This window comes from Excalfactoria chinensis, chromosome 3, assembly GCF_039878825.1.
Source record: "Excalfactoria chinensis isolate bCotChi1 chromosome 3, bCotChi1.hap2, whole genome shotgun sequence".
Lineage (NCBI taxonomy): Eukaryota > Metazoa > Chordata > Aves > Galliformes > Phasianidae > Excalfactoria > Excalfactoria chinensis.
In genome coordinates this window covers 75,246,813-75,273,642 of record NC_092827.1, presented here as the reverse complement: position 1 = coordinate 75,273,642, position 26,830 = coordinate 75,246,813, and the positions used below count along the sequence as shown (strand labels likewise).

Genomic DNA, 26,830 nt, shown 5'->3' with positions numbered 1-26,830 from the left:
GATGAAGTTTCAGGAGTCCAAAAACTTTAACTGTCCTCTTAATGTCTTATCCTCAGATGTGAACATCTCCAGCTATTTAAAACAACAGAATCCAAAACGTCAAGAGAAGAGAGTGGTAGAAAGGCAGAAGCACAGCCTGATTCGCTCCAAGGATCACCTCAGCAAAGCACTCTGCTGCCACTGTGGAGATGCTCCACAGCCCCTTTCTTGCAAAACAAGAACATCCACAGACCTGGGTGGAAAGGAATCTACTGGATGTAAAGATCAAGTTACTATTGTGCATGAATGAAGCTTGAACCTGCATGTTTCCTTCATGAGCAACAATTTTACTTTTAAATGTCACCGTGTATACTTACACCTCCATGCAACACACCAGCTGGAATAGCAGACCAAATAGTCTGAACAAATCAAGACACGTTTAGAGTTGAAACAGGAAAGAAAACTAAAATTGCTTTCTAAACAGCAACACTGTTAAAGGACGCAGAAATATCCAGCTTTGCATTGCAAAGTGCCTTCACTTAATCTGTAATACTGTTGTTTGCCAAAATTGGTTTTAGTTAATCAAAAATAAGATGTGATTTATAATATTCATATTACCAGTTTTGCTGTATGATAGCAGGCTCGAATAACTGTTGCTAAAGTAGTGTAGGAAGATGTGTTCCCTGGGCTAAAACATGGGAGAGTGCCATGTGTACCTGAATGAAAAGCATCCTGATCAAGCAACTCATAACAAGAAACTAACACCACTCAAAGTTTCAGAACAAACAAAAACCCACTTGAGTTCAGAGCAGATCACAACTCTCAAGTACTAAGCTTGCAGACATGGGGTTCTTTTGTCCTCCACTGATCTAAAGCAGAAGACTGAAACAGCAGGAAGACTCTGGAGAGCTTTGTGCCCACGTTCCTCATGCTGTTTCAGACCTCAGTTTTACCTAATGCTTCTGCTGCCTTATACACTACACAGAATGCAATTGCTCACAGGATTTTGAACCATTACACCAAAGAAACAACTATGAAAGATGTTACAAGATAGTCTACATTCCTTTATAGAAACTCAGGTAAGCTGTGACAGTTTCAGTCCCTGCAGTTCTCCTGGGAACGTATCACAGGCAGCAGTGCATTTTTCAGTCTTGTTTCTCCAACAAAGCCCCATGATTTTTAGGAAAGATGTCTTCCAGAAATTTCAGTCAAGCTCACCCATGATACATCTCCCGCTGCAAGCTCTTTCTAAACTCCATGATCGATGGGCAGGAACTAGTTCAGGTTTCTTTTACTTCCCCCCCCCCCTTTTTTTTTTTTAAACCCCTTTCCTCATCCAAGCCCCCAAATTATGAGGAGCTTCCAAAATACCAACCAGGTAGAAGCAATGAGTTCTCAAAAGCAGACAGATGGCCTAAAACAAGGTGAGTGAAAAAACTGGCTGGACTGTTAGGCCCAAAGGTGGTGGTTAATGATTCAACATGTAACTGGCGGTTTTGGGTGACATTCAGAAAAGGCTGATAGGGCTCGCTATCTCCATCAGTAACCTGGAGAATGGGACTGAACGCACATTCAGCAAGACCATGGGTGACAATAAGTAGGAGGAGCAAAGTAACAAAAAGGTAACTGAAGCACTGAAGGGCAGAGATGCTGTTTATATGAACCTCAAAAAGGCCAGAGAAATGGCTTGACACAAACCCTCTGAAGTTCAACAACATGAAGGTCTTACAGCTATTATGGAATATAACTCCATGCATCAACAGAAGCTGGGGACCAAACATCTAGGTGGCAGCCCTATGAAAAGAACCCAGTGATCCTGAAGGACAGGCTGAACAAGAGTCAGAACACATCCTCATGCTGACAAACTCCCCACACAGGAGTCACACAGATGAATTTGGGAAAAAACATGATTTCCTCAGCTAGACAATTCTGCAGCCACACGCAGAATGCCACATCCAGCTTTGGCTGCCCACTTGAGACAGGGCACTTCTAAAGGTCCAGTGGAGTTGCTCTAAGCTGACTGGGGAGCTGGAGCATGCAACACATGGGAAGAGGTTAAGGGAACTGCCTTGCATGGTTCAGAAAGAAATCTAAGCCTTCCCTTCCTGCAGTAGTTCAACAGTTACATTAGATGACTGAGTTATTATTTATCTTGATTATGTTACTTCTGAGGAAATGTAACAGTGTACAAGGCAGCAACCATACAGAAACCCCACGTTCAAGATCATGATCTAGATCAAGTGCTCAGCAGCTAAAGAAAGGGTGCACATACAACAGCTCTTCTTGTGACACAGCCCCTGGCAATTTTTGCTCAGGGACCTTCTGAGACAAAAGTTATTTCTGCTTCATATGACCTTTGACTGTTTTTTCTTCCATTCATTTGTTCAATGCTGTTTTAAGTTCACATAAATATCTGGAGTCTACTATCTTCTGTAGGCAGCCACTGCACGTGTTAGTATTTCTCAGTTTTAAACTAGGGATCTCCTCATTTCTTCTGATGCCTCCAGTCACGAACTGCACGATACGTTTTATTCCAAATATACTGCTCACAAATCCCAGATTTTGTAAACCTCTTTCAGAGCTTTACCTTCCGGTTCCCTATCATTTTTTTTCCCCCATGTTGAATACTCATCATCTGTTAGATTGTGTGGAGAACACAAGCCACTGCACACCTTAAGTTTGTAGCTCTGTTGTACATTTTAGAGTGTGGAAGTATCAAAATCACACAAGTGAAATCATTGCAGACTTGTAATCTCAGACAATTTCCTAAGGACTACTCTAGTAATTGCTTATGTGATCACTACTGAGCATTTAGCTGGTATTTCATACTGCTAGCACAACCCCAAGATCTCATTCTGTCACTAGGAGTCAGTTCAGAATCCAGTACGCTGGGCTCCAAATCCACCAAACTCTTACAAGGACTTCAAATTAATTAAACGCGTTCTCAAAGAGTTTATCTCCAAATAGCTGCTTCCACGTAGGATAGCTGAAGTAGAAAAGGCCAGATCCGTTACTGGTTAAGATATGTTTAAACGAGAAACTACTCTTCAGGATGCCTTCTTGAATTCTACAGAAAAACCAACAAAACTGAAGAAACTTGCACATTTAAGACAATTACTTGCAGCATAAGTTCAACTTGTATAGTCACCACACTGAAATACTAAGTTGTGTTGCTCTAAGGAGATATTCACAAAAGCTAACATCACCCTTTAAAGCTGTTCTTGCCAGGCTCTTTCAATACATAGTGGGAAGAAGGTTCCTCCAGAAGTTCAGACTAAGGACTTCTTTTTATTAAGTAGAGAGGAAATCTACGTTTAGTTATTGAAAAATGTTAGGCATGTTCATTTTGACTTACCAAAGCTATAGAAATCATAACAGAAAAAAAGCCCACTATTAAAAGAAAGTCTATCTAGCAGCGTGGCATGCCATCATTTCCAATACTACACAGATGCAGGATCCAGCAGAAGGCAATTGAATTTTCCACAATATTTTTCCACAATATCTTCTGGATCTCCAATACAGTCTTCCCTGCCCTCCCTTTGCCACCATCTGTCCAGCTTCCCCCTTCCCCAACCCTTCCCAGTCCTCTTCCCACCATTACCCAGACTCTTTACCACATTTCTCAGTGCCATCCCTTCACCCTTCCAGCTCACCCTTTCCGTAAGCAGCCCTTCCTGACAGTTTCCATAGCCTGCTGCTCAGTCAGCAGCATTTATCAAACTCTTCTTCTAGAGCTGTCAAATATTAAGTGGGATCCTGCTTCACTTAGCTCAGGAAAGCGCAATGGACCACAGTTTTCCTCCCATGAACTGTACAGTAGATAGAAGAACTGCTGGCGGACACCACACTACGTGATCCTTCAGAAAGCAGCACACAGAATCATAGAATCACCAAGGCTGGAAAAGACCGAAAAGATCATCCAGTCCAACTGTTCACCTATTACCAATAGCTCCCACCACTAAACCATGTCCCTCAACACAACATCCAAACGTTCCTTGAACACCCCCAGGGTCAATGACTCCACCACCTCCCTGGGCAGTCCATTCCAGTGCCTGACCATCCTTTCTGAGAAGTAACACTTCCTAATGTCCAGCCTGAATCTCCCCTGCTGTAGCTTGAAACCATTCCCTCTGATCCTAAACATGAGACAGGATTTGCATTTTCATGAAGGACACTCATTTCCAAGACTACCAAACTGATGAGCAAATTCCCTTTTCCTCAGAGTAATGAGTAAAAAATATCAGTAAAACATCTGCAGAACAGCTTTAGCAAATGCCCCAATAATTTCTGAAATGCGGTGATTGTGACTACATAACAAGTAAGTTGTTATTTCCAAAATTTTACACTTTTCATTTAGGCAGTAAAACAAAAAGCAGTTTCTTGTTTTTTCCCCTTCCCATCCTTACCAGCACAGTGCCCTTTGCCCTAATACACGGACTAATCTTCAAATACATTTAGCATGTACCAGACTTCATGTCTATTTTTTGACTGGCACCATGCGCTGGGTCTTTAGCAAATCTTGACAGCCTTCTGAAAGACAAGGTAGCAAAGGAAACAGGCAGCATGAAAACCAGTAACCGACTCCACAGAAACCAAAAGAAGCTACAAATATTGGTATCCACACACACGCCCCAAAGAACTGAGCAATAGCTGTTCTTTCTACAACTGTCCACTTAGCAATAAGCGCTCCTCTGCTGACTGCAAGCAGTCACTGCAATTAAGACAGCATTAACTATTTAAAGGACAGCTTTCTAACGGCAGAAGGCGATACTGTGGCATCAATTAAGAAGCAGCAGGAAAGCAAAGTGAGCCAGTTGGACATTTTTTATTTAAGAACAAAAAACTAGCGAGCAGCTCCAGAGCCACAGGGAAGAGACAGCAAGCAACTGCTATCTCCTAACAGGACCTAGCACACTTTGAGACACTCAGAAGTTGTCCTGGAGTCTGCCTGGTTATAAACCTTATCTCTACTTCCAAGATGTCCTGAAGAAGCATTTTTTAAGGATGTTCTACTGTTCAGAGAAAATTAAGAGAATCTTTATAGCAGCAAGGATGGACAATTTTGTTTGAAAGTATTCGAGAAGAAAACCTGAAAGACCAGATACACCACACACATAAAAACCCAACAAATACAATCACTATTAAAACCTCAAGAGAAACGACTACAGTGAAACTTCAGTCTAGGTCATTTTTTCTTATACTCTGTCTAAAGAAACCAGAGAGGCTGCATTTCACTTAAGCTCAATTGATGGATTCCAATGCAATAGCAAGCATTGTTATAAACTGTACTGCTAAGGACTTTGAAAGGGGTTCTACTGAGCCAGCTAAAATACAGCAGGCTGCTCGAAAGGACCAACTGTAGCACAAGAGAGCATATCCAGACATGAATCACTGAGCATCATGATGTTCAGAAGAGGAAAAAGATAAACTCACAAACTGGGCAATCCAAAGCAAAAGCATTCTTCACACTACCATTACTGAAGAGTCAAGCAGATTTATCTGCTTAGTTCAAGTCCAGAATTTGATGGAAGGAAGGAGTTAGCTCAACCAGAACATATTATCTCCTACATTCTGTGTAATACAGCATACAACAAGACCAGGAGCTGAGCTGAAGGGTTTGTCATGTAACCATGTTGAAAACTGTCTTGACCAAAGACGGATGACAGTCAGTACTGCAGTTGAAATGTAGCTTATCATATCCATCAGAAGTACCTCCGCTACCTGCAGATGGAATACAGCAGGAAGGCAAAGCTCAAATCCCCTGCTGCAGAGCACAGTACTACCCTTTCAGGTCAGTTAGGAGCATTTCAAGATGCATCTTCCTGCCTGCAGAGGACCTTTTTCAAATTCCATTTGCACAAGAAAAGGAAACTTCCCATAAAATACATTAAAGTATTCTGAATTCTTCACTCATGCAGCACCACTGTTGTGATGACAGCCATGAAGCCATCAGTCAAGATACGAATGATCTGTCAATAAAAAACATTTTTATGTTTTGCCTGGCAACAGAACATACATGTCCATCACTGTTTGTTGTCACTCCTGGATCACTGCAAAAAACACAGCAATGAAAAAGAATTGATCTTTTATTTTAGCTTCTGCAGAATATAAAGCAGATGTGTTTCCACAAAGCCTGGAAGTATCATTTACCAGCACCTTGATAAGTTGGCAAGACACGTATCAGAAGGGGATATGGGACACAAGCTGATTCAGCCAACTGACAAATGGAGCTCACAGTAGTCCTACAGTCTTCACTGGGATTAAATACAACCCAAATCTGACAATTCTCCTGTTTTGTTGGGGTTTGTTAGCACTTGAGACTTCTCGTGAATGACCTTAAGATCAATAAATCAATTGAATGATCTCATTGAGAAGCACTTTTCCTAGACTGGCGTGGTCATCCAGATCCAGGTATATTCAAAAGCAAGATACTGTCAAATACCCAGCAATACTGTAATGTAATCACATGGTTTTCTTTTTTGTCTTGTAATTAAAGAAACCATACAAAGGTCTGAATGGAAATGACTTGAGCAGTGTTACTGCAGTGAGCTGTAAACAGATGGAACTGCTTCTGCTGCCCTTCATGCATTTCAAGCCTAGGAATGGATGGCAGAGTATCCCAACCGTGTTTTCCAAGCTTACACAAAGTGCAAGCTCACTCCACGACTTCCAAGCTGCACAAGAGAATCTCTTCTTCTTGCACCACACAGAAATGCAAAACATAAAACTGAAAAGGTATCTGAGGACAACCTGCTACCACAGGTGACCCTCCTGGGCTGGGATCTCTTTCTTTCTAAACTCTTCTGCTGGAGGAACACGAGGGCTTCTGGTGATAATTCAGAATCTCTGTTTCCCTTGCAGGAACTGGTGTATGCATACAATGAACAGATCCCTTTCTATATTAAGCACTAGGATTCAGAGGTTTGTACTTTGATTACTGTCAGGGCCTCTACAGTCATCCTGAAGACTCTAGCAAGCAAACACTGTATACTTTAGCAAACGAGACCCTGAAGCCATTGCTATGACAATTTCCTTTAGGAAAAAAAAGAACTACAGAAGCATACAAGACAGTCACTGGCCCTCACACAGTACATTCGGGTTCCCTCCTGTGTTCCTGGTCAAGCCTCCCTGGGAACTGCAGCACTCTCTCTATTCACACAGTTTTCTCATTTCATTTGTAAATAAACGGAGCTGACAAATCAAATATCATATGAACACTAAGAAAGTCACCTGATATTGTACAATTCTGTTTTGCCAGGGGGAAGGCTTTTCAGTTTTTCAGTTTTTTTGTTTTTATTAAGACAGAGGAAAAGGTTTTTCCTTAGCACTGTATCTGGAACCTGGTATTTGAATCATTTATGTTCTTTGGATACCAGTGTTCAACTTGAAACTGGAAGCACCCAAGTACTGAAATGCCTAAGCAGGAATAACGTACTCAATGTACTCACTTGTGTGACAGACTCCTACTACTCCTAACTGACCACTACTAACAAGCACAAAAATGCACAATCACCAGCAATCACAAGAACCGTGCTTGCATTTGCCTGCAGGTCTCTCTGAAGTGACCATGTTCACTTGAGAGAACAGAAAGGACAATCCTGACCAGGTAAGGCAAAGATTCACACTAAATGCTCACTTCATTTTCCCCTTACAGCTGACGCTCTTTTTCACTATCATACCCTACCTTGTTGCAACCGATCCCCTGGCTGCCCTGAATACACCTACAATGCTCACCCAGGGAACAGACATAAACAGCAGAAAATGACTGCACACGTTCAGGAGGCGGATCTTGGAAGACTCAGTGTTGCATCTCAAAGAAACACGGGATGGAAGTGAAAAGCATGAGTATTCCTCGAGGAATTCCTGCAGCTTGGGCTCAGAAGAACCATCCCCAGATAAATCAAACCAATTATGTTGACATCAGAAACTTAAGCACAAAGGCCAGAGACCATGTCCAAATCTCCAGAAGCACAAAGACCTGATCTATAACTGACCTGCCTTCTGGCTGTGAATCTTTTATCTTGCTCTTTTAACACACCGATGACAGCAATCCGCACATACATGCTAATGAAAGCAGGCTCCACTGCTCTACTGGTTTTAGTATTCCACAGATTCAATCTTTTCAATAAGAAGGAGCTCAACGTTTAATATCTTGTCACAGTGAAACTCAGATGCAAGCAACAGCAGGGTTTGGTGATCATTCATTTTATTGTATTTTTATTTCTTTCCCTTGTTTGGGGACCCTTTTCCTTCCTCTGTTTTCTAGAGAGAAAAGCTGCTATGGTTTTATTTGTTTGGTTTTTATCCCCCATGGAGAACGATCTAAAGCATTTCTGTCCAATGCAAAGCTCCTGGCAGGGCAAAAGGCCTGCAGCCCAGTCACCAAGGAGGACATCGGCCTCTCAAGAGAAGCAGTTTTAATTCCTAGAGATTCTATTTTTAGGTGTGGCACCAGAAGTCCCTGCAGCAACAATATCCTTTGACTTGTCATTTATGTCAGGGGAGCACACGGGGAAAGCCGGCCTGCAGGTCTGAGTGTCCAGCTACCAACATCTGACACTCAAAGAGTTTGTCCCGCACAGAGTACACGGTCATCAGAGAACAGACACATTCTCTTTTTCTCTTCTTCCCAAAGAACGGCTGAGAACAACAATCAGCACAGTCAACAGCAGCCTCAACAGCCACCAACTGCTGAGACGAACCCAGTTCCTGACAGCCATGTCAGTCTCAATCTATAAGGACGTTCACATACATTTTCTCCCAATTAGTGAAGGTTATAAATTTAAACGGAACCACGAGACACCTGGGAGCAGACGATATCTGGTCACATTGCAAGCAGCTCTGTTGTTTGGCGTGAGGAGGAGTAGAATCCATCTTTTGCAGTCATTCCGCCTGTCGCAGAGAAGACTGACACTACCGGAAGCACACATGGCTGAACGTACGTAACAGAGGCAGAGCAGTGAGATATTTTTAAATAGTTACTATGTAGGGGAAAATTGCCATTAGCGTTTTGAATACTAAATCAAATCCCTTGCGAGAATTTGATCATAGAAAAAAATATGAAAAAAAAACACAACAAAAACCCACCAACCAACCAAATCCAAACCTCAGACTTCAATGATTTAGAGTTCACTTCTTCTGCTCACGGACATTAAACACACAGGCAACCAATCACAAATTGGTTCCATTTATCCCTACTTCCCCAACAACTTGGACGCAATCCTCGAACTGCGATAACAGTTAGAAGAAATGGAAGTTATTAATGTAGAAGCACTTGAGGAACAAGTAAGGTGGAAGAAAGGGGATTGTAGAAGCAGTGATCTGAATTCTGAACAAAGAGGGGAACACCACACAAGAGTCTCAATGTGAGCAAGGTTCAGCAAAAGCAGCTGACAGCTTCTGCATCCCACAGAGATTATTTTTGCTCCAACCACTTATCAGTTTTTAACGCACCTAACTTTGAATCATGACAGGAAATCACGTTCTTCTCTTTTGTTCTCTTTAGCTTGGCGTTATAATGTAGCTGCTGGCTTTCAAGGTAAAAGTACATATATTACTCAGACCGTGTCACGTCCGTACAGCTGCTGACATTGCTAGGCCACATGCAAGTGACAACCATCAACCCTTCACTCACACTACTCTGCAAAGCCAGATCCACTTCACAACACTCTACAAGTCTACAACTGTAAGGAGAAACAAAGTGCAAAACACACAACAAGAGCACAAATTTCTATTCCAAGGTCTGCTCACACTATGTACAAAAAGCCACCTTGCAGTATTCTGACGAGCAGCACAGCCTAAGAACAAAGGCATAAACTGGGGGGGGAATGAGTTGCACATGGAACTTCTCCTACAGGTCTGGTTTGTAAGTAGAGTAAAACATCAGTGGGCAACAGAGAACAGCTTCGCAGTTATCGAGTCAGAGCCTTCACCAAGTCAGTGTGTAACTACCTCTCTACCACGGGGTCATTGAACCGTTTAAGTTGGAAAAGGCCCCTAAGATAATCCAGCCCAACCATCACAGCAAGGATATCACTACTAGCACCAAAGACAGCCAAGACACTCCGCAGCCTGGAGAACAATGCAAATATATCTTCAAAACGCACTACCAAAAAACTTTCAGAACGACTTTAATCTTAAATAATTCTTAGCTGCAAGACAAATCACACCCCTGAGAAAACCTTCTTAACGAACCCGGGTGAAGGCTCGGTACTTACACATCGATAGGAACAAGAACTACGCCCATCCAGCACAACGCGCTTAAAGGCTCAAATTTATGCTGCCGGCACCTGAAAAACCGAAGCAGCAAAACGCCGCCCTACGCGGCCCTTTCTCCCATCCTCGCTTCAGCCCGCAGCGACCACGCCGGTACGCGTTACGGAACGCAGACGAGCCGGCGCTGCTCACACGAGCGCGTCCGCCGAGGCAGAGCAAGAACGGCTCCGGATGGCAAACGCGGAGAGGTGCCGCGGAGCCGGGAACACCCCCTCGGCGCTGCCCCGGGGCCAACCCCTGCCCGAAGGCCGCCCCTCCCGTCGCGATGGCGCACAGCAGAGCGGCCGCCGCCTCTCCTCGCCGCGGGGCCGCGCTCACCGTTGAGGGCCGAGGCCTGCAGCGTGGCCCCCGACGTGCCGTCGATGACTTTGATGGCGCCGCGCGCGGTCACGGCCAGGATGGCGTTGAGCGCCGGGTGGTAGCACAGGCTGCACAGCCCGTCGGCGTCGCAGCGCAGGCAGCCGTCCCGCAGCAGCAGCCACTCGCAGGAGCCGGGCCCGGCCGACGCCGGCCCCGGTCCGGGCCCGGCGGGCGCCGCCGCCGCCGCCGCGGAGCAGGAGGCCGCCGCCGCCATGTTGCCGGCCGCCGCCGCCCTCAGGACAAGAGGCCCCGGGGCCGCTCAGTGACAGGCCCGGCCGCCGCCGCCAGTCACCATCCGGGTCCGGGAAGATGGGGAAAGGGAGAGCGCCAGCGTGAGCGGGAAGTGACGCAATCGCGCCGGATGCGGAACCGAGCGCGGGCCTGAGAGCGGGAGGAGGGAACGAGCGACCGCCCGTCACAGAGAATGGCGGGCGGGCGGGAAGCCAGGGGCGGAGCTGGGCCGCGCGCGCTCGGACTCCGAAGGGCGCGAGCCTCCGTCGCGCGCGGGGCCGCGCTGCTTGACGGCGGCGGCAGCAGCTCCGCCCACAGCCGGAGGCCGGCGGCCGCGCCCCGTGCCGGCTGCTCGTGCCCGGCTGCTCGTGCCCGGCTGCTCGTGCCCGGCTGCTCGTGCCCGGCTGCTCGTGCCCGGCTGCTCGTGCCCGGCTGCTCCGCTGCTCGTTAGCTTCGCGGGTTACAGCGGAGCGGCCGCCCGTAGGCAGGCTTCAGACATCGCGGGTTCTGTGCTGCCCCTGGCGGCGGTCCGTCGGAGCCAGCGCTGGAGCGACTTTATGAAAGCATTCAAATTTGCAGACGTCAATAGCGAGAAAGCGCCCGTGTCTCCAAACCAGACCAAGGGCTTCCGTGTAATTTCCGAGCGTGATTTCCAAGGTGTAACTCTTCCTGATCGAGAATCTGTGCGATGGGCAGCAGGTGAGAGGGGGGTGCAGGTGAGAACCGCTCAGCTTCCATGCAGCAAAGAGCACGTGGCAGGCGCATGTCTCCCTATTGACCTACTGTGTTCCATCTTGAGGAGGCCCACGTTGCTGGCAGGTGTCAGGCATCCACGCACGATACATAAAAGCTGTATATATATTTATATAACGATTTATTGTCAGAAGGCTTGGGATGGATGACAGGGATAGGAATAGAGATGTGCCTCAATAAATATATATTACGTAAACGAGTTTAATGAAAAACTTTTATAAAATACACCTTGTACTTACGCATCCCTTCTCTAAAAATAAGTTTATTGAATGCAAAGTTATTACAAACTATGAGAACCGTTTGAGCTGTCTGTACATATTGTTGCACAGCATATGCATAAAGGTGAGACCCTAAAGGTGCTGAGTAAAAGGTGCAAATCTGCAACTGCGTACAAAATACGTGCTGTTGTGCACACTGACACCGCATATTGCATGTGCCCATCTGCCAAAAGGAACATCTGAGCTGCAGCTATCAGTTTTCATGCTAAGACAGAGGAAATGAAGATATTTAAAGACAAAATAGAACGTTGTTGCATCCTCAGTATTCATAGACCTGTGTGTCTGCAATGACTATCATGAACACCAACACAACAGCTACGCAAAGAGGAGGTGAGCCTAAAGCTCTCCGTCAGCCCAGTAAACTACATCCATCCCTACCCCTCATGTCTGCAGTGGCATTAAATGTGAACTCTCAGTGTTTGTCTGGAGTCTCATACTCTTAAGAAGAAACACAGCCACGAAAGAAGCAAGACCAGATCATTACTCAAGATTATAAAGGCAGTGTGCATCACTTTAATTATTATTTCTCTTAATTATTTTAGGTGGGGAATGAGTATTCTCAAAACGCTTCCAGGTAAGAACTAAGCTGCCAGCATAATTGGTTTATTACGACTCTACAGCAATTCCATCCCAACTTCCACAGAGGTCAAAAATTAGGTGTAAAGTCAGTCACTCCACCAGGTTTTGTCCTTTAACGTATCACAAGCTAGAATATTACGTTACAGTTTATGTCCAGCATCAACTTTCAATAGTTTTCTTTCAAACCAATGTAAGCATCAGCCAGAAAAGCAGTCCAAGTAAACTGAAGGGTCACAGTAGAACTGGAATTTACGTCTGTATTTTGCATCAGCAATGAGTGGTAAAAAATAAGTTGCAAAAATGGCAAGTTACGCCACGGAAAAAGCTGAGAAACTTCTGATAAGGAAATACATCCATTAGGGATCAAAGCCAGCCCTTGCTATTACCCTTCATGGGTGATTTTTATTTCCCACATTGGGTTGGGGGAAAACGGCGAGGGAAATGCTTCTCCCAACCAAAGATTAAACAAAATAAGAGATACTTGGGATCTATTTGGTAACACTAAATACTGAAGGTTGCAAACGACTAAGTACCATGCAAAGTGAATTTCAGAGGAGTTTCCTAGTGAAGAAACGTTACCGCTAGGACTATTACATAAGCAGTCAACACAGTACACAGGAAATATTTAACGTCATCACATTATTACATAATCCTTGGATAGTCAAAATTAGCAAGACTGTTACTGAGGCTGCAGTTCTACCTCTTCTAGTGGGGGTTGGGGGGGTTAGAATCTGGCCTCATAAACATTATTACTTTTCGAAAGAGATCAACCTTGGGACAAAAATACCCGCAGGTTAAATGTTCTTACCATTAAAAACAAATAGAGCAAGATGTTATAAAATACAGTTAGGGAAGCATTCTTTTTATTTGGTCATCATAAAACGTTGTTTCAAGAGCACACAAATCGGATCGGTCACCTTTTTTTCTCCCTCTGACACTAAGCCAGCACTACAGTTGAGGAAGGCGTTCACCTGTTTCTTTGTGAATTCAAAACTTGAGTAAATTAATCTGAGTCTCTAAAGAAGCAATGTAATGATTTATGTTACACGTGTCTTGCTCCTTTGGTCAGAGATGGTAAATGAAGACCTCAAACTCTTGTGGTTTTCAATTTTAAAAACCCAATATACATCCTTAAGCAAGGAGTAGTGATGCTACACGCAAGTCATAGATACAAAATACACAGTATATACATATTTTGGAAACAAATTGGAATTTATAAAAGCTCAAGAGCCAAATCAAAGTAATTGAGGCACTAAATTATAAGTGGTATCTTCATGTCTTCATTAGACAGGCTATTCTGTGAACAATAAGGACTGCTTAATAAATATATATATTATCTACAGACTTTGCTGTGCCAAAAAAAGCCAGCTGTTTAAGCTCAAAAGAAAAAATTGCACTTTGAGATCGTTACAGTTAACTTATTTTTCTCCTCTAATATAGTAATCTGGTCCTAGTGCTTTTGGCACAGGTATAGAGCTGTGGTTTTGCTACACTTCTTTTTTTTTTTATAAAACACAAGGTCTTTTATTTTGTTCATTAAAATCTGAAGAGTCTTAAACAAACCTAGAACTTTGATACAAATCTATATAGCTACAATTACTTCATTAAATAATATACACAAATATGCTCTTCAATCTTAAAACATCTTGACAACTGGATACAAAACAGTCACTCGTGTTATTTCCAGCCTCCTTAATCTTACTCGTTATCAGTCTGCAAGTGAAGAAAACATGGGTTTTGGCCACATCTTTCACTAGATCACACCCCAGTGTACAAGGACAGGAAATAAATGTATAATAAAAAGATGGGATAAATTAGAAGGGGTTTCTTGGTCTTGAATTCTTCTCCGACTAGTAAAGATGCAGCGCTGTACGCAGCCCAAAAGACTCCAAACAACTGAAACAGAAAACAAACGGTCTTAGCTGACGCTATAAGAAAATTGCCCAAAATTCAAACCAAACAAACAAAAAGCAACAGCAGCTACTTTCAACATAATTAGAAATGTACAGCTTTGTGGGGAAGAAAGAAAATAATCCATCAAACCTCACAAACAAAACTTCTGGCCCCACACAAGAAATAATGTGCTATGAATAATCACTTGAAAAGTGTTTAAAAAGGGTATGTTACTTTAGACTAAGACAACATGTCTACCGAGGCAAGCAGCCAACGCACAGTACGTTTCCTCTAACATAGAATACACGGATAATACGAGCTATAAGCCTCTTCAACACAAAAGACACTGATTTTTTTTTCCTCTGGAGAAGAACGTTGCTATGCTTGACTCTTCCTCCTATGGCATGTACCAGAGGGTTAAAACGCCCTTTTTTATTTCAGTATTTGTCTGACTCAGAACTGTACTTTATTTATGGGCCCCCAACTTAAAGTAACTGAAACTTCATGTTCCTACTCCTTCCAGGTGCAGTGAGAAGCTTCCCAAAATAGAACCTGTATCAAAGGCTCAATTGCTTCCTCGGTTAATAACTAACCATTTCAAAAGACTGGTAGAAAGTATCACAATGTGTAAATATACACTATGTTACATGTTAGTCCACCTACTTTTTAAAACTTTTATTCACTGCCTCCAGGTCAGTGAATTTGACACAAGTCTCAAGCTAATAAGCTTACAGCAACAAGTAATGGGACATCTTTTATCCTCAAGTAACAACTTGAATATTAACGAAAAAGGAAAAGCACTATTTCCTGCAAACAGCAAGGCCAGAGGTCTGGTCTGTTCAGGGAAGGGCAGACATAACAGAATCCCAGTAAAGGATTTTTCCCCACAGTGCTGTCAGAGAAGCTCAACATGGTCAATGGATTGTGTGACTGGTTCAACTGCCACTGCTAAAAGCAAACCAACCCCGACTGCATACTTGTGCTTGAGCTGCCTGAACTGGGACTGTGGAGGTGAACAAGAAAGTAAGTAATAATTTTATATATGTATACATACATATACATATGTGTATGTATATATATGTACATATATATATATATATATCAGTAATGTGATCAATTCCCTGATACATTAAGAAAGCTGCAGTAAAAACAAAGAAACAAACAATCAAGGTGATTTACTTAAGTAGTTTACTTTGCTGTCTGTGGCTGGAAGACAACTGACTAATGCTGCTTCCCTACTTAGGTTCCCCAGCTTTAAGACTAAGGAATATTTCCCCTGAGCTCCTAAGCCATAGGCAGCAGTACTTGTCACAGTGTGGGCAGTTCTGTCCATGTGGAGCTTGTTCTGCATTTTCACACTAATCATCCAGAGGTAAGACACTTGTACAGCCTTGCCCTGAAGTTAATGTAAGGCTGTTCATAGCAATCAGGTAACAGCAGTTTCATTAACTACCTGTATTTTTTTTAAGTTACATATTAGTTAACTGCTAAGTTAATAATTTGCTTTCTGAATGTATCGCCTAATAGTAATTGCAAGTTATCAAATCACAAGCAGAGCTATTATTCTGGTTTATCATACAGTCAGTTGTAGTTCAATTATACCGTAAATCAGCAAGCCGACAGGACAGAAATTAATCAAATCATCCAAATAAGATCTCAAAAAGTCTGCTCAGTCAGCGCCAGAAGTTTAGCAATGATTTCAAAAGCTAACTGTAAGGGTTGTACTAAGTGTTCAAGAACATTATGGGCTTGTATGATGCATCATGGAATGATGCTAACTTCATAAAAGGTGTCCAGCAGCAGGTAGCATCAAGCACGTCATTTCGCATTGTGCCCCACACCCTACATCTGTAAAGCAATAACTAAAACTTGACGCTGGGGGAAGGAATAGAATAGCTTATTTTCAGATACTTTATTCTGATCTTTAATTATGCATCCTTCTTTAAAAATGATAGTCCTGTTTAATTTTTAATGCAACTATTATAATGCTGCAAAATAGAGGCTAAGCTGGTTTTCTGTTTCCTTGGAGACTGTATATTTCCAAATACTCAAAAGAAACATTTAAACATGATTTGCTTAGCATTCATAACCAAAAGAACTGCAGAGTTCAGGTTATATTTCTGAGTATTTTATCACATGTTGTCCTGAATGGATTGATGACTTCAAATGTTAGGAAAGCAACTTAGAATAACAGCAAACAATTCTCAGTAGACGTTACTGAACTTACTTTTATTAAGGTAGAAACCACTTCAAATGATCCAACCACCAAAAGCACAGGTGCTATGACAATGAGGGGAAGCAAGGAATATCCTATCACACCAAGAACTTGGCCATAAGCAACCTGGAATTTTCAAGTGCATAAAAAGAATCATTAGTACAAAACAATGTTTCTCAGTTTCATCCTCTTATAACAGTATGAGTAACCAGAAAAATGTGTTGACCATTTTTAGCCAGCGGAAGATTGCTAGCATGCAAACTGTTTTTTCTATTCGATCCTCAAGAATTTTGTAGTTAATCTATTTAATAAACATAATTTGTTTTAAAAACCAAAACAAAAACAACTTCAGATGACAATTTTAACACTTCCAAGAGAAGCAATTGGATCTAGATCAAGATCTAGGACCTGATATACTATGAGTAGCTTAAACAGATTGTTCAAAGTACTTCCATAACTGCTTTTAGCTTCATGCTATTAAAATGTCTGATTTTTCCCTACTGCAGTTGGAAGCGTCCCTTGGCTCTGTTAGACATCCTGGATTTAACTTAGGAAAAACAGCAGCAAGAGAAGCATCTGTTTTTAAGCAACATCCTGTAGCAGTAAGTTCTCCACAATCGACTCTGAAGAGCCGTAGTGATTCCCCCAGCCCCTTTTCTCACCAGTTTATACGTTCTGATAATTTTACATTTTAAGCCACAAAACCTACAGTCTTAAAGGGATCTGGATTATGCTGGTATGCTAAAATACCACGCAATCACATTCATAAAAGCTTTTTCTTTCCAAGTACTTTTCAGACAAGAAGCCTCTAGCAATTACGATTAAAGGGAAAACCTAAGAAGTAAAAAATAAAATAAAACCACACCACCAAAGCACACTAAACTTAAATAATGTAGGGAGTCTGCAAAACTAGTTGACCATTAATGGAAAATGCATAGCAAATACATAAAAATTACTTATCACTGATAACAATAAGATGATAAATGCATTTTAAACTGCAAATCCACTTTCAGAAGTTTCTGACCTTGTGACTGTTCCACAGTAGCTGTTTGTGGGCTTTGCTGTAAGCCACGATACTTTGTTTACACCTGAATCACTGAGTGACTCAGTTCATAAACACAGAGCTTTAACAGCTACGCCAACCCTGCTGATGCAAGCAGCTGGAGGGAGGGATGTAGGCCAGAACTTCAATTGGCTTTGCAGCTGAAGTACATACACTGACTTTCATCCCTTAATGGGTTTGAACTCCATCAGGCCAAGGATGAAAACAAACACCAGTAGGTGCTCTGTATGAAAGGCCACTACGCAACTGCTGCCAGCCCAGTTTTAAAAAAGTGAAATAAGTGGCTCCATTTAGCTCAGTGTCTGAAAAATGGAAAGCACTTCAAGAAACTGACCTGAAAAAAGGATTTCAGCTCTGGGTCAGAGGCGCACACAACAACCTCTGAGATCTGTGGTAAGAATTTACAGATTATTTACCACATCCAGCTGCACTGCACAGCAAGAGTAGCTGCCCACTTCTTTATTTTAGATTCTGCTTTGGTGACCAAGAACCTGAAATCTATACACTGAAGTTTATCAATTTCCCCCATTCTTAGGTGGCTACAACATTGAAAGTCAAGCACTAAGAAAACCCAGCCACTAATGAAAAACATAGCCAAGAGATTTTGAAATTACCACCCTCTCACCAACTTTTCATATATTAGAGGTACTTACTTCTCCTCCAAGAACCCTGGCCAGTAAAAAAATTGTCAAGGATCCAAATATCCAGATAGTTATAATCCAAGAAACAACCTTAAAATGGAAAGAACAATTAATTTATATTATTCTTTTTCACTGTAAGGAAGGACAAATCATAAATCACTTGAGCTTCATTACACAAAATTAAGTTCTGAACTGCAGCAAGAATAGTTTTATTCAGCATCACAATAGAGCTTGAAAATAAAATCCAGATGTTACATTTACAAAATCACAGTATTGGTAAGTTCAGTGAAGAAGGAATGCTTAAACAGAGTTCTCTAAGTACCAAACTATTGCATCAGAGTAGGAAGAGGTTGGCTAAAGTAAAGCTAAGATCACGCTACTTAAACACCTTCACTTATTCAAAACAATTGGCTCAGGTTTTTGTTTGATTTGGTTTTGATGTATTTATTTATTCTCTTTAAGTCAGCCCAGCCAGTACAAAGAGTTGAGATTCTCCTTCCTTCATCTATAAAGACATGAGTTAATTCTTTTCTCAGGCCAGTAATACTGAGAAGAAGGCGTGGGACTTTTATTCTTGGTAAAACTTAATGATTACAATTTAACAAACAGATCCAGAGTCCTGGAAAAAAAGAAACCAACTAATTATTTTCCTCCTTCATTTATTGTTTCAGAAATCTTAAAATCATTCTCCAGCTTCAAAGTAACTTAGGTGTTCCTGGGGTTCAGCCACTGCGTGGATTAGAAGCAAAACTCTCCCTTTTGAAAGACTTGTTTAGATGGAAACAATAATCTCAGTCTACTCTTTGTGTTTCTAATTGTACCATGGCAGTACTTAAACATTAGTACTCAACACCATTTTTTCATGTAAGTTCCAGATTTACAGAAGAATCAGAAGGAAGATGAAGGTATTTGTTTTTTAACTGATACAAACTCTATATCTTGAAAGAAAAAAAATAGATAAATACAACACTGTTATTTGTGAAAATAACATATGTCCTCTTTTTACTTCCTGCTTTCCTCAGCTGTCTAAAAGAAGAGAACCAGATTAAAGCTTTACAGCAGCAACGCTCAGCTCCCTCCAGCTTACAGCCCACCTAGTTCATCTAGCCTAGCTGCTGCCATCCATTCTGTTTCTAGCTACCTGCTTTCCTTTCTCACACAAAAAAGCACTCTTCAGATCTAGATGGTAAATCCACGTTCCTAATGAGCATTAGGCCCACTTTTCATATGCAGTAGACACACAAACAACAGTAGCAAACTGCTCCATTGTGGGGTTGAGGGATGGTCCCTGCTTTGTCTAGAAAACAGCCAAGTGGTGCACCCAGATTTGAATCTGACAGTATTTTAGTCTACTCACTTCAAGTCTCACAGAAACGTGACAGAGTGAATTCTCCATCCCCATTTGGTATACCAAATGGAAGCTAGAGGCCACAGAGAGCCCGTCTTACCTTTCACAAAAACCCTAGCATAGACATACTCTGCTGCTTCACATTATGCCTTACTGCTCTTCTATACTGTAATTAAAGCAATCTGTAACTACACAAATAATCCAAGATTTCCATGGGGGAATGCAACTAACTCCTGGAAAAACATCACCTAGGCTCACATTCAAATTGTGACTGTAAAAGATAGCACTTCTCTATTGCAATTTGAATGCAAGGTTAACTGTGTTTAGAGAAGCCAAGTAAATCTGCACAGTACCTTCAAATAACTACTCAGTCTTGCATTCAAAAAGAATTACAGGCAAATTCTATTAACCAAAGGAAAGATATTGTAATTGAGCATAGAGGACAAAAGAGTAATGTGCTAGTGAAGACTAAACATATCAGAAAACCACTGTAATGAACCAGAGATTAAACAGCTTAACTTGTTGGGAAATTAAAATCCATGACATCTACGCAAAAATGTTCTTAGGTAGCACTTTTAGCAATAAAAAGAAAATTAACAAGATGTCACAACTAAAATGGAAAGATTCACTAAGACATTTATAAATGTGTTAGCATTGATCTATTTCCTTTAGAAACCAGATCTTTATTTCATTTTATTATATAAAAAACCCTGACATTCTAATAAAGATTAACTTTTCTGTAGGTTACTTAATACATTTCTTATTGCTGTCTTTCTACATCATAAGTCAAGAAACTATAATTAGAATGCCCTACATTAATATGTGAAGAAGAGACTTTCTGCCTACATAAGAATGCAAATTGCTTAGCAATAACGTCCCCAAATTTAGTTCAGAATTCTTTTCAGGTAGAAGGTTTGTACCTACCTTAAATTGTCCATATAACGAAATCATTGAGAAGAAGAGGACAACTGCCAGAGGACCCCAGAAATCTGGATTGTCTCTCACTACCTGCCTATTAAACCCAAGAGATGGCATAGGCATCAACACACACCGAATTTTGTAGTAAATGTCCTTCAGATCAATGTCGAGTTCTTCCCTGAAATTGTAAAGCAAGGGAGCGTTACTGTACAGCACATGAATGAAACAGAGCATAAAAATTAAGTTCATGGACTAAGAGAAGGTTTGTAGAACAGGTCTCCTGTCCCCAGAAGGCTTTCTGCAGCCATGACTAGCAATGGAACAATTTGTCCACAGAAAAGCAATGCCATACTTTCATCATACATTCAACAACCAGCACGGCACAGATATATTTTATTCTACAAAAATCAATTACATGACTGAGAATAGAAAACATCCACAGTGCATCTTAACAGTCTACAGCAAGACGCCAAATCTATTTTCTGGCACACAGGAACATGAGACATTCATGAAATTGGAAACAGAAGTCAAAAACGTACTCATGAGTAGGATATCTGTGTATTCCTGTGCTGAGCAGTTTGCCACAAGCACATCTATTATGGGATAACTTTGTTTCAAATTCTAAAAGAAATATTTTAGTTGCATTCACTAATCTCATACCAATCAAAATATATCTCATCAGATTAATAGAAAATAAAGAAGAGACAAGGAATAAATGCAAAGACAATTCAGCACAATTTCTCTTTCAAAAATGAAGTACTGTTCAGTGACTCTCTTCAGGCCATTTCAGGACTGCTATTGCTGAGGCCATGTCACAACTGTTGTTACTAACCTGTGCCTAAGTAACAAAAATTGTTCTTTCACACAACCTTGAGTAGGCCAAAAGCATACGTTTTTTCCCCCATTTCTAAGCAGTGCTGTATTTCTCCTGAATTTATTTAACATAAATATATTCCAATCAGTTGCATAACAGAAATATTTCCTCTGTGGACTTCTTTGTCATTGCTTATGGCTTCTGATAGTGTTTCAAGTCAATAAAGTGTCTTTCCCACAAAGCTGACAATTACCTCACTGAAGAGGAGATAGTAGCTATAAGAGGAGACAAGTGCCAAAAGCACAGCTGTCTAATGAGGGGAAAGAAATAATGTAATTGTTGAACAAAGTGCTTGCGTGACAACACCACATCAGTGAACTTATCTTTGCTGTCTGCTACTCTTTAAACCCATAGAAGCATTCAAATTAGAATTCTTCATAAGAATGCATCGGAATAATCAGAAGCACATAAAAGCTGCGACATGAAGTCAGATTGAGTTTCTCTGTTGGGAAGATGATGTTTGTCTTCTTTGCTGTAAAATTATTCCTGGCTTGTTCTCCTCACTTCTAAGAATAGGTTTCTTAGAACACAGAGCTGTCTTTGAATCACAAACTTGTTCTTTTTTGTAGCATACAATGTTACACAAAGAGGGAATTCATATCCTGTCGCCTCCATACGCCATTCTATTTCTTAATTAAAAATTACAGGTTTACAGAACAGACTCAATCACACAGGTGCTACTTTAGCACATTTCAAGCACTATTCAAGTAGCAATGTCATTATTAGGCTCTCCAGGTTTCTGTTTTCTCTCAGCGCTCTTATTTCAACTCTTCGGGGTACTTGCCTTCTCACTCCATTATCTTTAAACACGGGAAAGCTTTGAGACAACAAGAATATTGCTGCTTAGGTGGAGAACACAGACTAAGACCCAGGCAGCCCCACTCAGTGTAGTAACCTCCAGATACAGCTTTCTACTGACAATCATGTTTCTGTGAACAGAACAAGTGACGCAGACATCAGCAGTTTCAAAGACATTTTTGTCTTTCAACAATAACCTCCCTTAGGAGAACTTCATAAGGTAGCATCAGAGAATATAAAGTTTCTGCTACCTTACTTGCAACCCTGCTGCAGAACACAATCTAGTTTTTTAAACCACAACAAGATCAACAGATAAGAATACAAAAAACATTACATTTATATACTTATAATGTAATAAAACTTTGATTTTAATTCCTCTTTCCTTCCTCTCCTGCAGTGAATAACAAAAGTCTCTTTAATAGCCAAAGAAACAACAAAAATAATAAAAAACAAAACAAAACCCACCACAATGAAAAACAGCATTTTCATTCCTGCACCAAAAGAGGTTAATTGGTCAAGCAATTTGTCAAACAGAATTTTAGCCACGTTAGGAGATAGTTTGAGGACTTACAAGCACTATGTTTTCCCTATGCAGCTAACAAAGAGATATCCACAAATGATTACTACATACAGGAGTGGCTTGTTATCTTCCGGGTCATCATCTTCCACTTCCAGAAGCCAGCCATACCCCCTCTGTCTCAGGAATGTAGTTGCCGATGATTCTTTGATGAATTCTCCTCCAAGATTCAGCTTAACATCTGGAGTTGTTATGGACCCACTGGGATCTTGGAGAAAAAGGGAGAGGAAGAAACACGTTTTCATTTTGCAATAAAAACACATTTCGTTTCAGAATTACTGCAAAATAAATTAGTATGTACAAAGGCTCCACGGGTAGGTCACCACCACAAAATATTCAAAGTTAGACACCAACACTTACATAATCTGAAAGGGTACCTCTGGTTTTATGCAACAGTAACAAAGTCATTTTAGGACTCCAGTTAGCAATTTCTAGCTCCTAGATAACAGAGTATGCTTCAATTCATGCTTTATCATTAATTGTTCAGAGGCATAAAGGGAGCTAAACTAATGAAAGTCTCATCATGCTGTAAACTGTGGATTATTTATCATTTTTTGCTGACCACGCTATCTCTGTGAGAGTCCGTTCCTGCACAGTGGCACTGTTTCATCCAAACTATTCTCTGCTTACATCCAGCTTTCACAGAATTAAAACATTTGTAGCTTTTCTCATTCGCAACCAGCTTTTAATACAGTGGGAAATGTTAGGAGAAAGAACACTGCCAGAGCTCCCCAGGTTCCTTCTGTTCAATGAGAGATGCAAGGAATGCTCTCTAACATGCTATCATCTTGGCTCTGCCACAGTACTAAACACAAACATAAGCAACTGTTACGTGTTTCAGCTGTGCCAAAGTCACCAATATTCATTTCATTCACTTTGTAGTCAGTTATATACCAAGGAAAAAAACAAAACAGTAGCTGAAAACACACTAAGTAGCTTCAAGTAATAAAAAAACAGAGGGGTATGAAAAGAGTATGCATTCTAAGAACTCGCGAATTCACTTTTTTGCATAAAAACACAACATGACAGCAAGTCAATTCTCTGCATGAACCTCGTTACAAATGTTTTGAGAAGCAAAAACTTCCTTCTCATCCAACATCATCTTGCTTCACCAAAGAAAACCTTGTTTTGCATCTGTACCATTGCGTACTTTTGCACACACAAACACATGTATGAACTTCCTCAAACACTCAGCTACAGCAAGTACTTCTTAGATGTTTCTGCAGCGCACACTCCCACAGAAGCCAGGTCACATCTGTGGATTACATCTGAGACACCTAACCAAAAGCAACGTAGTTGTGGAGAGTTTAGATTCTTACAATGACAGGATGTCCTGCAGCGTTCAGCCAGCGTTTATTCAATCATTGAATCATCCATTACACTTGGATGACCATTAATTTAACAGAATTCTTTGTCCCAAAGCAGCTTGCCAGGCCACTCCAGCTTAAACTTAAGATTCCCCATTACTGCTTTTCAGTCGTTTTGTAACTGTGATAGCTAACAACCAATGCTTTGGTTACAAGAACATCATCCCACAGGATCCTCACAAAGATCACAGTAACGTAAAGAAGGAACTTCTCTTTGCTCCTGCACCCATAAGCACATTCACATCATTCCCATCAGATGCAAGCAAAGCCTTCTTCAGCTGCTGACAGAGGAGGAGGAAAGATAGATTTTTCATGCCTGAACTTCAAGGTAGAGAAGGGCTTGCAAGACTTCTATTATCAATGGGGCCCTTCTATCATTTTAAAGTTATTGGTTTGTCCCGTAACGCAACACTGCTTTGCAAGAAGGGGTCCTTGCTACACTTGGCACACAACTGTGCCTGCCAAAACAAGAAACTAACAGTCCAATCAGATTTCTCAGTTCTCAGTGGAGTTGAGAATAATTACCCACCTTGAGGTAAGAAAACTTCTACATGTGTCTTACTAACCGATGTTCTTTTTAGCAAAAGATGATTATAGAATACCACATTATAGATCATGAAACCTATTAACATGACCTTAAGTCTATTTTGAAAGATGATATCTCAGGTGGGACAAAGCTGAAGAAACTAAGGAAAAAAAAAAAAATCTTGTATTGCCTCTTCTTTAGTCTGCTTTGTATGAAATAGCTAATAACAAGCCAACCAAGCACCGAAGAACCTGACAGGAATTCACGTTTCTGGTGTTTGCTAATGAGAGAGTCAGGATGTTTTCACCACTGTCACAGGCAGAACACTGCAAAGTACACAGGGCTACACTCAAACAGGGATGAGATCACACCTTGCTTGCACTCACAGAGAGCGCAGAGCCAAACCTTGTTCAACACATTCTACAGGGCAGGTGCTTACTATGGCTCAGGCCCAGCAAAGCACTAACACAACAACACTAACAACAAATACTTCCAGGGAGAATCCAGAGTCTCCTTCCTGAGGCACCTGACTCCCTTTCCAGGCCAAGGGAAAAAAAATGACACTAATACACACTGTACCTGTTGATTAGCATTCCTTGTCAGCAGAACTGACAAGCTCACCGAAGAACAGAGTTAAGCATTCTATAGTGGCATTTCACTTCAATTCTTCATTTCCAGGCTAGGCCATGAGCGCCAGGATGTACACTGTTCCCAACCTGATCCACAACTACCAGTTAACTAGCAGATGAAGCAGAAAGTTGGTTATTTAAATGGCTGCAGTCCCAAGGGTCGTTCTCCATCAAAATAAGGTAGCACAACGTTGACTCTTCCACGTTCCTTTTTGCAGAGCCGGGACATAAGCCTTCATGGCAAGCAGCTACAGGACAGGTATCCAGCCTGCACGGCAAGTAGGCCGCACCTCGCCCCCTCACCTACGCGCAGTCCCTGCTTAACCCCTTATTACCCTGCCAAACACAGCCCCGAGCACGGCTACACCGCGCGACAGCAGGCAGCACGGCGTAACGGACACCGCCAGCGTTAGGGGCAATAGGACGCCGCGGACAGCAACCGTCGCGGTTACGTCAGGTACCGAGCAGCCCGCCGGCCCTGCCACGCACACACGGCGCCAGCGCCGCCTCAGCGCCCGGCGCCCTGCCGGCGGGCCGGGGAGAAGGCCGGCGCCTCCGCCACGGGAGCGAGAGCCGCCCGCCGCCCTCGGGCCGGGCCGGGGCCCTCGTTCAGCGGGAGCGGCCCCCACGACGGCCCCGCACTCACCTTCGGCATCGGCCGAGGAGACGAAAGTGAAGTCTCCGTTGGTAGGAGCGAAGAGCGGAGGCGGCGACGGCTGCTGCTGCTGAGGGCCCGGGGGCTGCATCTCCCCGCCCTCCGCGGGGCTGCGGGGCTGCGGGCAGAGAGGGGCGGGCGGAGAGGCCTGGAACTGCCTGGGGCCTCCGGGTGGCGGCCGCGGCGCTGAGCGGCGCCCAAGGCCCACGGCGCAGCCGCCTCACGGGGCGGCACCGAGCGCATAGCCCCGCCCGCTGCTCCGCGGCGATTGGCTGCCGCAGGGCCCGCCCTCTTCCGTCCCAGCGAGCGGGCGGTGCGGCTCCGGCTCAGAGCGGCCGCCGATTGGCCGGGGCTCGGAGCTTCACGCCCACCGGGCCGGGTCCGCGTTCGGCCTGCGGCGGTCGCCGCCCTGTTGCTCGTCAGCCGCGCGGCGCAGTTGTGTGCGTAAGGGCTGTGCGCGGCAATGGAGCACCGCCCCAAACAGGGACCGCCCCGCGGCAGGGCGGGGTACGCGGCGCCTAGAACGGGGAGTAGCCGTCGGTGGTCGCGTTAGCGGTCAAGCAAAAGTTAAAGCTTGCTAAGGAGGGCACTGTCCAAATGAGCGGCTGCGGAGCATCGACCACCGCGCTAGGAAGTCTGTGTCAGTGTTTGACTGCTTGCGTGGCTGGGAAGTTTCTCATAATGCCGTGTCTGAGCCTCACCTGTAAATATGGGTATATTACAGACTGAAAAAACACAGGAAGAAAACGTGCGTTGGCAGTTTGGTTTGGAGAAGGAACTTTGTTTCCCACGTATGTTCCATTGCGGGAAATCACTGCGAGTTCCTTCGCAAATAAATTGGAACAAGCTAAAAGCCAAACTGATTTGTACG

General features: G+C 42.7%; 2 protein-coding genes across 8 annotated transcripts in view; both read right to left on the bottom strand.

Annotated features, from left to right (window-relative positions):
- Nucleotides 1-10,904, bottom strand: part of BIRC6 (baculoviral IAP repeat containing 6) — a 162,767-nt gene extending 151,863 nt beyond the window's left edge. For 6 of the 7 annotated variants that reach the window (XM_072333402.1, XM_072333404.1, XM_072333403.1 and 3 more), the window contains exon 1: nt 10,573-10,903. In XM_072333402.1, the coding sequence (XP_072189503.1) occupies nt 10,573-10,828 (256 nt within the window). In that variant the 5' untranslated portion in view covers nt 10,829-10,903. Of the gene's footprint in view, nt 1-10,572 lie in introns of all 7 variants that reach the window. The other variant, XM_072333401.1, reaches the window with a different exon arrangement.
- Nucleotides 10,905-11,840: 936 nt separating this feature from the next.
- YIPF4 (Yip1 domain family member 4) lies at nt 11,841-26,181 on the bottom strand. Its single transcript, XM_072333006.1, has 6 exons — nt 25,951-26,181; nt 22,837-22,990; nt 20,540-20,711; nt 18,280-18,357; nt 16,576-16,689; nt 11,841-14,351 (listed from the first exon to the last, which is right to left on the bottom strand). The coding sequence occupies exons 1-6, from the start codon at nt 26,048-26,050 to the stop codon at nt 14,214-14,216; spliced, it is 756 nt and encodes a 251-aa protein (XP_072189107.1). The 5' UTR covers nt 26,051-26,181; the 3' UTR covers nt 11,841-14,213.
- Nucleotides 26,182-26,830: the final 649 nt, after the last annotated feature.